The following is a 13753-nucleotide window of genomic DNA, read 5'->3' as shown; positions in this document are numbered from 1 at the left end:
AGTTTATGTTGGCCATTTTGTTTTCTGGCTAAAATGATCGCATTATATCATGATGTTTTTTAACAGCTTGAAAATCAGATTTTATTCTCTCCCTCATAAACTCTATTAATACCATTCTTAATAAGGAAGAAAAATGTTGAATGTTTTGATTGATAGATGGAAAAAAACCTCCTTTAGGATTTAGTTTACAAATTCCAAGTGGTAAAAGCCCAGTAACATGAAGACTGTGTGTACCCGGGCCAAGAGGATCATAGGATTGACAAATAACATGCAGTACTGGCCGCTCATTTATGATTGTGCAAGGTTTTCATTTTTGTTTTGGGATTAACACTGCCTCAGAACTAACAAATCATTTGTCTATCACACCACCCACCTTCCATCTCTTACGGAATAAACTCCCTTGATGGAATTTTAGGCACAGGGAACAAGTCCACAGGGAAGTTATTTGTGAGCAGGGATTCTTAAGTAGATGGCTGCCATCTCATAAGCCTCCCCTTCTCACACGCTAGCTAGTGTGGGTTTGTGTTTAAAAACAGACACCCACAGACACACAGATTTTCTCTCTTTCTCTCTCCATTTATTTTGAGCTACTCAAGAGAACTGTATCCTATTTGTCTTTGTTCACCAAGCGCCTAGTTGTCGAGGTTCAATAAATATTTGTTGAATGAATAAAAAGAAATCTGTTCTCTGCTTCCCTGGGAAAGGGGTGATCCCTAATCATGAGTAGAGTCTTTGTCAAGCTTTGGAAAGTCCATCTTTAATTGTCTGTGAGGGAAGGAAAGGAGGGAGGTTGATAAGATTTGGAAAGAGGACCTGTCCATTCATTTATCAGTTTATTCAACAGATATTTGCCAGGTGACCTGCTGGGCACTGGGTATACAGTGGTGAACACAACACACATGGTCGTTGTCTTCATGGGGTTCACAGTCTACTGGAGAGACAGACAAGAAGTAGAAATCAGCAAACAAAATGACAAATTATAAGTGCTGTAAAGGAAATAACTGGGTGTTGGAACAGACATTCATAGACATGGTGGCCAGAGAATGTCTCTTTGAGTGGACATTCGAGCTGAAACCTAAAGGATGAGAAGTCAAGGAAGCAAGGCTTGGTGTCATTAAGGCACCAAAGCAAGCCGGCAGGGTGAGCAGGTGAGCAGGGAAAGAATGATGTGCTAGAAGATGAAGGATGCAAGGACCACAGTGGGGAATCTGCATTTTATTAAACAGTTAAACTTCTTCTTTAGGAAAATAGAAAATCGAACTCTATAATCCCAGATAAGGAACCTAAATAGTACTTGGCATGTAGCAAGTGATTAATAAATGTTAGCCATTATTATATCTATAGTATCTGACTAAACTAGCAAGCCTTGGTCATAACAATGGAATAGAATAATTAAAACTTGAGCAATGAAAAGATATTAATTTACCTGATAAACATAGTTTTTATTTAGCAACTTTTCCATACAACCAAATTTCAGACAAAACCAGTCAAATTTCTCTTACAAAAGAGAATGCTTATTTATGATGGATCCTCTGACATTCAATATTTCTTTGTTTTAAACAATAAAAGGATAGCATGGAGGACTACATCATCTGTACCCTAATTTTTAAAATCGATGAGGTGGATAATTTTCATCTGCTTACTTACATAAATTGGTCTAACTTTTTACCACAGGTGGCCATTTCAGAAACGAAAGTTACAGCTAATCAAACACTTAGCCTACATGCTTTAGTGATTTTAATGATACGATTTGTTGCTATGAGACAAAAACATGTTGTGCGGGAAATAATCTGTTAGAAATCATATGACCTTGATTCAAAGGCTTTTGATTAACAGCACTAACATCCACTTTCTGAAAAAGAAACAAACCCTATGATTAGAGCTTGGTAGTCCTTTTAAAGCAAATAAAACATTATTAGCCACTCATTAATGAATATGGGAAGGAAAAATGGCTTCAAACATTGAGAACTTCTCTTGAGTTACTATCAAGCCCTTTCTTTCTAAAGGCTTTCAAGGCCACTGGCGAAGTTTCTCCCCTTTTACCTTGTCTTTGTCCTTCCTACTGTTGAAGAGAGACACTGATAAAAGCCCCCCATGCGCAGCAGATGGGAAGTAGACTAGGGGACCGTGGCCCAGCAAGCAGACTGTGCAGTCCTAAACGGCTTCTCTTTTTCTCAGTGGCCAGTCGGCCTTGTAACTATTCAGCTTCATTCATTCATTCATTCATTCATTCACTGAACATCCCTGGGTGCCAGTGCCCTGCTTGGAGACATGGTGGCAAATGGCCACAGTCCAGGCCTTCGCAGAGCTTACATTCTGGTAGGGGAGGCAGGCAGGAAGCCGACAAGTAAAACTCACTCTTCCTTACACACACCCATGCTAGGAGCTTTGGAGAAAATAGTATAAGTAAGGGATGGGATGAAGTAAATTTGTAAAGAGGCAGGTGTCTTTGGACAGGTGGCGTTTGGCCTGAGCACTGAATGGCAAGAAGTCAGTCTGTGAAGATCTAGAGCAAAAACGTTCTGGGCAAAGAGGATGGCAAACGCAGGGTCCCAAAGGTGGGGACAAGCTTGGGGTATTCAAGATGAAGCCGGGGCTTGGTAAGCCAGTAAGAGCATAGCAGGAGACGAGCTCAGGAAGGCAGGGACCTGACCACGCAGGGTGGATTTTAAGTGCAATGGGAGGTCTCTGGAGGGTCGTGTCTACCGCTGACTCTGTAAATGGTCCACTCATGCAAGGCTCACCTAAAAGCAGGGCTGGCCCCTGCCAGGGGACCTAACAACTGCAGGACTTTTTGCTGTTTTCCAGTTGGAGAAAAGGAGCAGCAGTAGTGACCTGCCCCGTGGCCCTAAAACTCCAGCTGTTGATCTGGACCCCCTGGAATACATCTAGCCTGCCCTAAGAAAGCTGCAGAGGCAAAGCCTGTGTGGTATAACTTGTCTATCTCCCCATTCTTACAGCTGTTCTCTAAGTCCTCGTCCCCTTCGTCAGCCAGGTGCTGGGACAGGCCCGGGCAGATCACTTTCTCCTCCTCCTCTTCCTTAAACCACCACCATTTGTCAAGACCAGGCCTAAGCAATAGTGAGGCAAGGGTTGGGGGTGAGGGCCAGGAGACAACCTGGGTTGGAGGGGCATGGCCACTTTTACCAGAGGAAGGATGACAGGGAGGACCCAGATGGTGTCAGGGGTCAAGGCAGACAATAGATTGACTACAGAATATCTGACCAGGCTTGAGAGACTAGATTGGGCACATTACCAGGGTCAGCCAACCAAGTTTCCAGAGTCCAGACAGTGGAGACCTGCAGGCGGCCACACCAGTGAACACACAGATTATTTGTCTCATGTTCTATACTTGGGACCATCATTCCCCTGAATGTTCCCTTGAAGACTTCAAGGGCTCCTGACTGCTTGCCAAACTAAGAATACAGTTCTTAGCCACATTCTTGCCCTCCTCATTCTAGTTCTGATCTACCTTACCTGCTACTTTTTTTGCTTATTTGCCAGTTATATTTTACTATACATGTATCCTACCTACACAGCAGGCAAACTTGACTATTACTTTTATAATCACAAAAAGAATTAAGACCAATAAATATTTTTTAAAGAAAAAAAAACCAGATCCCTGCTTGTCCTAATGAGTTATGCACCCTGGGTCATCCTACTTCTTCACTGGCAGAGGTGGCAGTGCTTGGATCACCAGGAAGCGCGCATGGTTCATTTTGCAGGGCTACCCACCTGGCTCTCCCCAGTCCCTTTGTTCATCTCAGATTTCCAACACTTCACCCCCTTTGGGCCTGGGCCATTCCCTCAGAACCCTCGTCTCTCACCCTTACTGGGTTCCCTGCATCTCTCCTCTGGCCTTCAATTCTATTCTCTCACTTTACCGGAGATAAGCTGCCCTTCTTCCCTGGGAACTCTGCTGCTTCTGGGCCTGGCTGGGACCAACGTTCTCCTAGGTCACACATTCACGAAAGTCACTGCCAGCCCTGGCTTTGCTCTGAGCCCTACCCTTTTCAAACTGCTCTGGCCCTAAGTGCATATAAGCTCTAGCAGGAGAGGACCAAGGAAGTTAGAGGGTGCTGCCAATTGGTTGGCTACTTCCCAGAAGGATGAGCCAAGTTTTCATTGATTTACTTCTTATGAGGGAGTGGTGTACATGAGTGTTCACTTGGGTAAGGAAAGGAGAGAGTAGTGATTCCATACCTAGCACAGGAATAATTTCTCTTTCCCTTGGGTTCTAGACACTTGGGGAATTCCGGTAGGAATGGTGGTGTGGGAGAGGTTCTTCATGGTTGGGTTATCTCAAGTATCTTAATACAATAGGAGCCTGAGTGGAGTTTTTTTTTTTTTTTTTTTTAAAGTTCTTTGAGCTTTCCAATTAGAATCCCAAACTTGTGATTTCATAGGTGTTTTTATTTAGAAAAAAGGGAATCAATTTCAAGGAAACTATCAAGCAAGTAATAGTATAGAAATATGGCAAACATCACAGAGGTGGTAACTCATATCTGGACCCCTCAGTTGGTGTCAAATCAAGAATTTGCACTGGGATTACCTCTCCTTTCAAACGAAGGAGTTGATCTTCCCTGTTCTCTTTGTTGTCTTCACCTACAGATGGCCATGACTACCCTCGAGCAGCCTACCAGCAAGTGATCCAGCCAGCTCTACCTAGGCAGCCTCTACCTGCAGCCAGTGTGAGAGGGCTGCACCCTGTGCAGAAGGTCATCCTGAATTATCCCAGCCCCTGGGACCAAGAAGAGAGGCCTACACAAAGAGACTGCTCCTTTCCAGGGCTTCCACGGTATCAGTAAGTAAGATAGGGCCAATCTTCAGACATTTTTAACATGAAAGAATTATCCAATGCAACCAAGATATATCAGAATTCTCTGTAAGCCTGCTACCCAGGTTAGTGACCAAGTCACCCAGTGGAATGCCCAGTGCAGACTTCAAGTCAGGAGGAAATGGCAGCTGGTTGACAAGGCTCTCTTTACTGGATATAGAAAGCCACTAGTGACTAGTCAAAATTGTCTTGAAGGAAAGGCTCTGAAAATGTTACCTAAGTTACACCCCCTTCTTTACTTTCAGTTCACCTGATCTTTTAGCCAACAAAATAGATTTTTATTTTTACTATGACTGACTTCCACTGTTAGCAAGTTCTTTATATCCCCAGTTTCTGTTCTTGTTTAAACCTATTTCTTACTTTAAAATTTTAAATTCAATTAATACTCAGTAGGAATTTAAAGTAACTTGTTATTTTCTCTTATACTAAAATATTCATACATGTTGAGCACCATTATTAGGTCTCTTCTATCCCTCTTCCAGGAAAACAATTCTGGTTTTTCATGACTTCAGTTGTCTAACTCTTTAATCATTTTTCTACTCATTGTTCTCGTTTGACTCTTCAAGTTTTCCTTTTCTCTTAATTTATGGATCTAAAACATACAGGAAAAACTTATGTAAATGGAGCTTCCTAATTTATGACAATATTGGAAAGAAAGTAGATGAGATGTTTGCTCTTGCTCAGCACAACTTTTACGTACCACTCAAAGTAAAACTATGTTCTGTTCTTATAGAAATGAAATCTGAAGGTCATATTAAAGTGGATTTTTTCAGAAATACAAAAAGTAGTAATTAGCTTAAAAATGTAAGAGCCCATTTTCTTTCCAGACAGATCCTTTATTGCTCTAAAATAAAAATTCATCGAGTTTAAATAATAGAATTAAGTAAAACACAATTTTATGGCAGGATAAGCACTCTTATAGAAAAAATATCAAAAATTCCAAGAAAACAAAATGTAAGCATTGTTATAAGTTTGGTGTTGAACAAGGGAAGGAGTAGTAATTTTAAAATAAACTTTTATTTTGAAACAATTTTAGATTTACAGAAGAATTGCAAAGATAGTAATGAGTAATTGGTTTTATAGCATCAATTTAAGTCTGCTGTGGTCACCTCTATTTATTTCATCATTTTAAGATAATGAAAAGTAAGATCAGATTAAGAAGCTAATTCTCCTCTTACTTATAATTTGAAAGAGAATTTTAATACAGAAAGTTTACTCCGTCATTAATATCCATTATATTATTTTCATATGAAAGTTTCTGAATATTATCAAGGCCTTAACATTTTTTTTATCAAATGAGCAACCATCTTTTGTAACAACTAGGCAACTTTTAGTATAAAAGAGTTTAATGAAAAAGAATATGGAACTGGATCCCCATTAGAAGAAAGCATATTTTATAGAAATTATTTTCTCTCTATTAATAAAAATATAAAATAAAAATAAACTTAAATATTTATATTTTAGAAATACAGTATAGTTGAGATTCTGTGTAATTTTATTTTAAATCCTGTTACATAAAAACCATCCTCATATAACTATCTAATCTGTGACAAAATAGACAAAAACATACTCTGGGGACAAGAGTCCTTATTCAATAAATGGTGCTGGGAAAACTGGATAGCCACATGTAGAAGACTGAAACAGGACCCACAGATTTCACCTCTCACAAAAATCAAATCACGGTGGATAACAGATTTAAACCTTAAATGGGAAACAATTAGAATTCTAGAAGAAAATGTAGGAAAGACTCTTACAGACATTGGTCTAGGCAAAGAATTTATGAAGAAAACCCCTAAGGCAATCGCAGCAACAACAAAAATAAACGACTGGGACCTGATTAAATTAAAAAGCTTCTGCACAGCCAAAGAAACAGTCATGAAAATAAACAGACAGCCTACAGAATGGGAAAAAATTTTCGCATACTACACATCAGATAAAAGACTGATAACAAGAATCTATTTAGAACTCAGGAAAATCAGCAGGAAAAAATCAAACAATCCTATCAAAAAATGGGCAAAGGACATGAATAGAAATTTTTCAAAAGAAGACATAAGAATGGCCAAAAAACATATCAAAAAATGCTCAACATCCCTAATCATCAGGGAAATGCAAATCAAAACCACAATGAGATACCACTTAACTCCGGTGAGAATGGCCTTTATCAAAAAATCCCAAAACAACACATGTTGGCGTGGATGCGGAGAGACAGGAACACTCATACACTGCTGGTGGGAATGCAAACTAGTGCAACCCCTATGGAAAGCAATATGGAGATACCTTCAACAGATTCAAGTAGACCTACCATTTGATCCAGCAATCCCATTATTGGGCATATACCCAGAAGAACAAAAGTCATTCTTTAACAAAGACACCTGTACCCGAATGTTTATAGCAGCACAATTTACAATCGCAAGGATGTGGAAACAACCCAAGTGCCCATCAATCCACGAATGGATTAGTAAACTGTGGTATATGTATACCATGGAGTACTACTCAGCTATAAGAAATAACAATGATACGACATCTCTTTGGTTCTCCTGGAGAGAGCTGGAACCCATTATACTAAGTGAAGTATCCAAAGAATGGAAAAACAAGCATCACATGTACTCACCAGAAAACTGGTTTCCCTGATCATCACCTAAATGTACATCAGGGAAGGATACCAATTGGATATCAGACTGGGATGGGGGGTGGGGGGAGGGGATGGGTGTATGCCTACATGATGAGTGCGTTGCACACCCTCTGGGGAATGGTCATGCTTGAAGGTGCAGACCCGGGGAGGTGGGGGGGGGAGGGGATGGAGGTATGACTACATGATGAATGCCAGGTGCACTGTCTGGAGAATGAGAACGGACGCGCTTGGGACTCTGACTCGGGGGGATGGGTGGGACATGGAAAATGTATATAACCTAAACTTATGTACCCCCATGATGAGCTGAAATAAAAAAATATATATATAAAATAAAAAAAAAAAAAAGAAGAAAAAAAAAAAAAAGAGTTTCAGAATTTCTGATTATTCTTTTGGGTAGAAAAGTAAAAGCATAAGCAATAATCTATAAAAACTGGGCATATACATATAGATTTTGTAACCAAAACATTTTTTAAATTGATACTATGATAGAATTTCAAACACACAACAAATAACAACATCCATGTTCCCACTACCCAGATTTTTAAAATGTTAACACATTACCACATTTCCTTCAGAATTTTCTTAAAGAAATAAAACATTATAAATACAGTTTTAGTCCCCCTACTAGTTATCATTCAGTTACAGAAAACAGGAGCGACTGTAGCTATTTTAAGCAGAAGGGGATTTAATATAGAGAATTGGGTACTTACAAACTCGAGGGAGGTTGGAGGAGCGGGCTTTCGGCTGGGCTTCCAGGAATGATCCCAGAGAAACACCACAGAAGGGGACCCCCAAAGAAGCCACCTCCTCTGGCAGTCAGGGGGGTGCAGAACCAGCAAGCCCACATGGGTGCGACCATTGCAACTGCTGGATCTGTTCTGTGCCTGTTAGATCTGCACTGGCCAAAAATGGATGCCCATACCTGCCCTCCATGCCTGTGGAGCTGAGAACAGGCCACGGGGATGCTTCCCCGTCACCGCGCTTCCCAGCAGAAACCACAGAGTGGCCGAAGCATGACCTCCATGTCTTTCTGCCTGCCACATCCCACAGGAGTGCCTCCCTGATTGCTCGTCTCAGCAGAATGTTCATGTGAATACTAGCAACCAAAATAATAAAGGTGCCCTGTGACAATATGGCAGAAACTTCTGGAAAGGGGCTTCAAAATCAGATTTTCATTCGTATATTAACAACAGAAATAGTTTTAAACCTACATGGCCTTTTTAACCTTCTGATACATACTTAAATGTCATCGATTATGAGCTAAAAGTCATGTCTTTTTATCTGAATGCCTATAACATTAACCATCCATGTCACCTGTCATACCACTTTGTTTTGTTGGTGACCTTGTCTGCCCTGTGCCTGAGACTTATTTTTCCAGTTAGACGGATCTTGAATAGAGAAATCACATCCCGCTTCCCTCTGTCAACCCCTAGCCTCGGCCCTTACACATGGCAGCCAGCTGCCTGGCTTATTGACCGAAATGCCACAGAGCCCCCGTCTTCCTTCTGTCTCAGATAAGAAATGGAGGCAGAGGAGAGAGATAGTTCACTGGTATCTTCCCATCGTCCTTAAAGGCTTTCTGTCTTTCCAGGTTTGCCTTTGTAAAACATGAAAATTGACTGTAAACGTTTCCCTTTCCAGGGACCAGCCGTATCACCAACCACATAATAGAACTGGAGCTCTTGAGGAGTCCTTGGAGTGTCCCACAGAACTGAGACCACAGGGTCCCCAGGCTCTGTCCCCAGCTGCTGTGCCTAGACCCCCTAGTAACCCTCCAGCCAGAGGAACCCTGAAAACAAGCAATTTGCCAGAGGAATTGCGTAAGTTGTTTGCAATGTTGTTTTCTTCTTCTTGCTCAGGTCTCGTACTTTGACAGTACTTGATGATCGTTCATCCACAATCCAGATATTTCTCATACACACAGTGAAATAAAATTTAAAAAGTAACCAGCATTTTGTATGAGCATTTTGAGTGATTCTGACACTACCAGTAATGCTCACAAACTGCTTACCTCTAGATTTCCTTAAACACATCCCCAAAAACAAATAACTCCAACACCTTTTCACTCTTCTAAATGATGCTCTTGAGTGGACTTGTCCCTGGGCAAATTGATTGGATGTCCATGTGGTATTGGACAGGGACCTAGTGTCTCACCATAAATTAGCAGCAGCCATCAAGAATGAGGACATTTCCTGTAGGAATGAGCAATCTTGTTTGGAAAAAAATGCTCTCACACTCTCTCTACTGCTTCGCAACCAAATGCAAGCTAAGCCTTTTATTTAAAGAAACATTCGACTAAGCATCAGGTGATGATTCTTTTTCCACATTTTGCTGCCAGAACCAGAAATGTTGAAATACCACCAAGATGTTCTCATATTAAAGGTCAGTTAGGACAGTAAGTTCCAAGAATCTTAAGAAAACAGCCACTATTTGTGAAATTATCTCCTGTGCTTGCTAGAGAAGCTCAGGTAATTCTAACATGCACTTTTCAAGTCTGGGAACCTCTTTGAACCAAACTTGAAATGAAGCCCTTTGTATTTGCTGATTCCTTCACTGACAATTCTGAAAGATTTCTATGACAATGATTCACAGCTGTTGTCATTCAAAAAATTTTATTTCTGAACATTTTCATAAAACCTTATACATTTTAATTTTGAGCATTTCTGGAGAGTGGATGTTGCCCTGCAAAGGATATAGTCCTGATATCAGTCTATAGATCATATATATCTTACCATAATCTAGGAGGTCTGAGATTATATGAGAATTGGGTGAATACTAGGTGCTGAGAAGAAAATAAATGGAGTGCCATCGATTGCCTGACTGCTTAAATGAGTGAATGTGACCATAATATGCACCTTCATCTGAGAGGTGTGTTTCAACAAACAAGAGCCTAAGCATGGATGAATACTTACAGACTCATATTTTCTCTCCACCCTCCGCCCCAGGGGCTTCCTGAGATTTAACTGTCCATTCCAGACTAAAAGCCAACACATAGAGATTATTCAGCTCTCACATTAAAATGCTAGCCAGACATTTTCCCCGAGACTTTAGCCTGAGAAAACACTGGTTCTCATCTTGACCGGGGCAAGCTTGTCCAAAACAGCAGAGTCTGCTGCTCTAAGCCGACCCAGGGACGAGTGAGGGAGCCTGTGATGTTGGACTGCCCAGAGGCGGTATCTCTCCTTCGAGCTGCTGAAGTTTTTACTAACATTTCTGAGCAGTGCTTTAGTCGAAGCCAACTTCCTGGCCTTTTTCCAAAAGCGAGTGGACGGGGGCAGGGAGGGGGGAGAAAGGAGCCGGGAACTGCTTTCTCACTCTCCCCCCCCACTTGCTCTTGTCACACAGAGTTCAGGGCAGCTGAGAGCATCACGAGATCAAAAGAGGACACTGCTGGGTGGCCCCTTAGCAAGTCTGGCTTCTTGGCCTGCTGTGAGAGTATTCCTTGGGCATAGCGCCAAAGTATCTCTAAGAAATCAGGTGGTGGCCTGATCTTAAGGACCCATAAGTCCTGGGTGGCGGATTTTTTGTTAACCCTTCATGTGGTTTTTCAGAAGACCTTTTAGGCTTGTCTCAGGCTGCCAGCACTCTCGGAGACTCTGTCCCTCTGATTTCCATTCATCCTAAGCAGTGACAGACCCCTGCTCCTTTGGGCCTGAGGAGCTATGCCCTGAGAACAGCAACGCACAGTTAGACCACCCCCAACCCAAGGTTTCCATCTATTATTCTAGAAGAACAAAAGCCGTCGTATACAATTTAGAAGTGTTATTTAGAATAGAATAATTTCACTAGTTTCTAATAAATGTGGAAATTTTCTCTTAGGGAAAGTCTTTATCACTTATTCTTTGGACACAGCCATGGAGGTGGTGAAATTCGTGAACTTTTTGTTGGTAAATGGCTTCCAAACTGCGGTAAGTATTTTATCCAAATGGGTAACTGAACAGTTACAGTGAGTACAATGAAAAAAAAAAAAGAAGAAAAAGTATAATAGCTGTTGATGTTTTAAATGATACTATTTGATTTATGTGATTATGAACTGAATGCTTATAGATTTAGGTATTATTTTCTAGATTTGAAACTACCCAAAGTCTCCAGCATTTTTTTCCTTTATGCTTGTTGAATGACCCTGAGTCCCTCTGAACAGCTAGGACAGTAGTAATGCCGAGCACATATGCAGCTGGCCCCTGGCCTGAAGGAAACGCCAGGCCCTGGCTGCACTTTGTACCTTTGCCCTTTCTCACCAATCACAGCTGCTTGTGGTTGAGCTTCCTGTGATGCAGGAAGCTGCAGGCTTCACCACGGTTGCCTGCTTATTTAACAAGGTCCTTTTGTTCTGCACTGTGTTACGAGGTTTGAGGTTTGAAGTGGAACCCCTGCAGCTTGGGTCCCCCACCGCGCACAGCTGCCATCCCACACCTAGAGGCTGTGATGCTGCTGGACAGGGAATACACGGCTGGGTTTTCACCTGGTCTGTCCAGATGTAGGGAGGGGAGGCAGACCTCACCCGGCCCTGCAGGGCCACTGTGATCTTGGCCCAAGGAATCTCAGGAAGCACACACTCCTGTCCCCTGAAGCCGCTTGACACGGCTTAAAGCCATGTAAGTTTTTCTTTAGGTTAAATGAAATACCACAGGACTGGCTTTTCTCAATCACTGAGATCACTTCTTTTCCTTCCCAGAGGCCTTTTTTAGGCCTCATCTAGTGAATACTAGAGAGTGGTGAAACATTAAGAGAAATATCTATGACTAGGAATGTTGAAGGATAAAGAGGAATACTTAGCAACTAAATATCAGTTTTAAAGTTTAGTTAGCATTGTTTAACAGGAGTTTTATTTGAAACTTTCTTTATTATATAAAATAATATTTTTAATGGGAGTATCTAAAAGTTCAAAAAAAAGCATACAATTTATGCACTCCAACTTCATGACTATATGGAAACTAACATTTCAGTTCCTCATTCCTGGAATGAGACAGTAATGTGGCAACTGTGACATGCGCCTGTAATCACAGCTATTCAGAAGGCTGAGGTGGGAGGATTGCTTGAGCCCAAGAGTTCGAGGCCAGCCTGGGCAACATAACAAGACCCTGTCTCTAAAATAAATAAATAAATTACAAGACATAAGGCCAACATTTCAGAGAAGATCTTACTTTTTATCATTTCCAAATACATACTGATTGCCCCTAGAGAAGAGCTCAGAGGTTTTTTGTTTTTTTTTTTTTTTTATTTTAACAATCAGGGCTGCTTAGGCAGAATTTAAATCTGTCCTTGACACTCATCACTGGGAAGCGCTGTGGTAGAAATCACAGAGCCTTGTCCCGGGGCGGCTAAGTTACCATTGATACATCAAGATTCCCTTAGTGGAACGAAACACTTAATGGGTAATTTAAGGAGAGTGTAATAAAGGAACTATTACAAAGCTTTGCGTAGGTTTTAGGGAATCCAGTTTTATTAGGAACAGTGCGATGTGCTGGCACTAGCAAAAGCAGGGAGTTGTTACTGCCCCTCAGTCTAAGGAAGGAAGGGAAAAATAGTGACTGGGACGTGAGGAGGGTGGCTGTATTTGTTTGCTTGGGCTTCCATGAAGTACCACAGACTGGGTGGCTTAAACACAGAAATTTATTTTCTCATGGTTCTGAAGGCTGGAAGCCCTCAGGGGGTCTCAGGGTTGTTTCAGCAAGGTTGGTCTCCTGAGGTCTCTCTCCTTGGCTTGTAGATGGCTGTCTTCTCCTTCCGTCCTCACAGGGCCTCCTCTGGGTGCACACGTCTGTGTTCTAATCTTTTCTTCTGTGGACACCAGGCCTATTGGATTACAGCCCACCCATCTGAACTCATTTTACCTTAATTACCTCTTTAAAGGCCTGTTGCCAAATAAAATCACATTCTGAGGTACTGGGGGTCAGGGCTCCAACATATGAATTTGGGGGGACACATTCAGCCCATAACAGTGGTGAAACTGTCATGACAGGAGCTGTGGATTTGGGTAGAGGTCTGGAGAGACAAATGGAAGACATCTAGCTCATTATGTCTTCCAGAATGTCCACCTCAGTAGCTGGGAATAATTTAGGTGCTGGGATAATAATATAATAATCACCATTTCTAGAGTGCTTACTTCATACCTGGCATTATGATATGCCTTTTCCATGTTAACTCCTTTTAATCCTCACAACCACCCTAGGAAGTAGGTTTATTAACCACATATTGCAAATGAAGATCCTAAGACTTAGAGAGTTTTAGTAACATTTCCAAGGTCATGCAGGTGGAAGTGGCAGAGCCAAGAGTAGAACCCA

General features: G+C 41.5%; 1 protein-coding gene across 2 annotated transcripts in view; it reads left to right on the top strand.

The window, feature by feature from the left end:
* The window catches only part of TRAF3IP2 (TRAF3 interacting protein 2), a 41237-nt gene that overhangs the window by 18147 nt on the left and 9337 nt on the right, over window positions 1-13753 (top strand). For both annotated transcript variants that reach the window (XM_045544195.1, XM_045544196.1), the window contains exons 3-5: window positions 4612-4804; window positions 9111-9289; window positions 11289-11377. In XM_045544195.1, coding sequence (XP_045400151.1) covers window positions 4612-4804; window positions 9111-9289; window positions 11289-11377 — 461 coding nt within the window. The remainder of the gene's footprint in view (window positions 1-4611; window positions 4805-9110; window positions 9290-11288; window positions 11378-13753) is intronic.

The sequence above is a fragment of the Lemur catta genome, chromosome 2 (genome assembly GCF_020740605.2).
Source record: "Lemur catta isolate mLemCat1 chromosome 2, mLemCat1.pri, whole genome shotgun sequence".
Classification (NCBI taxonomy): Eukaryota; Metazoa; Chordata; class Mammalia; order Primates; family Lemuridae; genus Lemur; species Lemur catta.
Note: the sequence above shows the minus strand (reverse complement) of the source record. Positions and strands in the feature narration are given on the sequence as shown.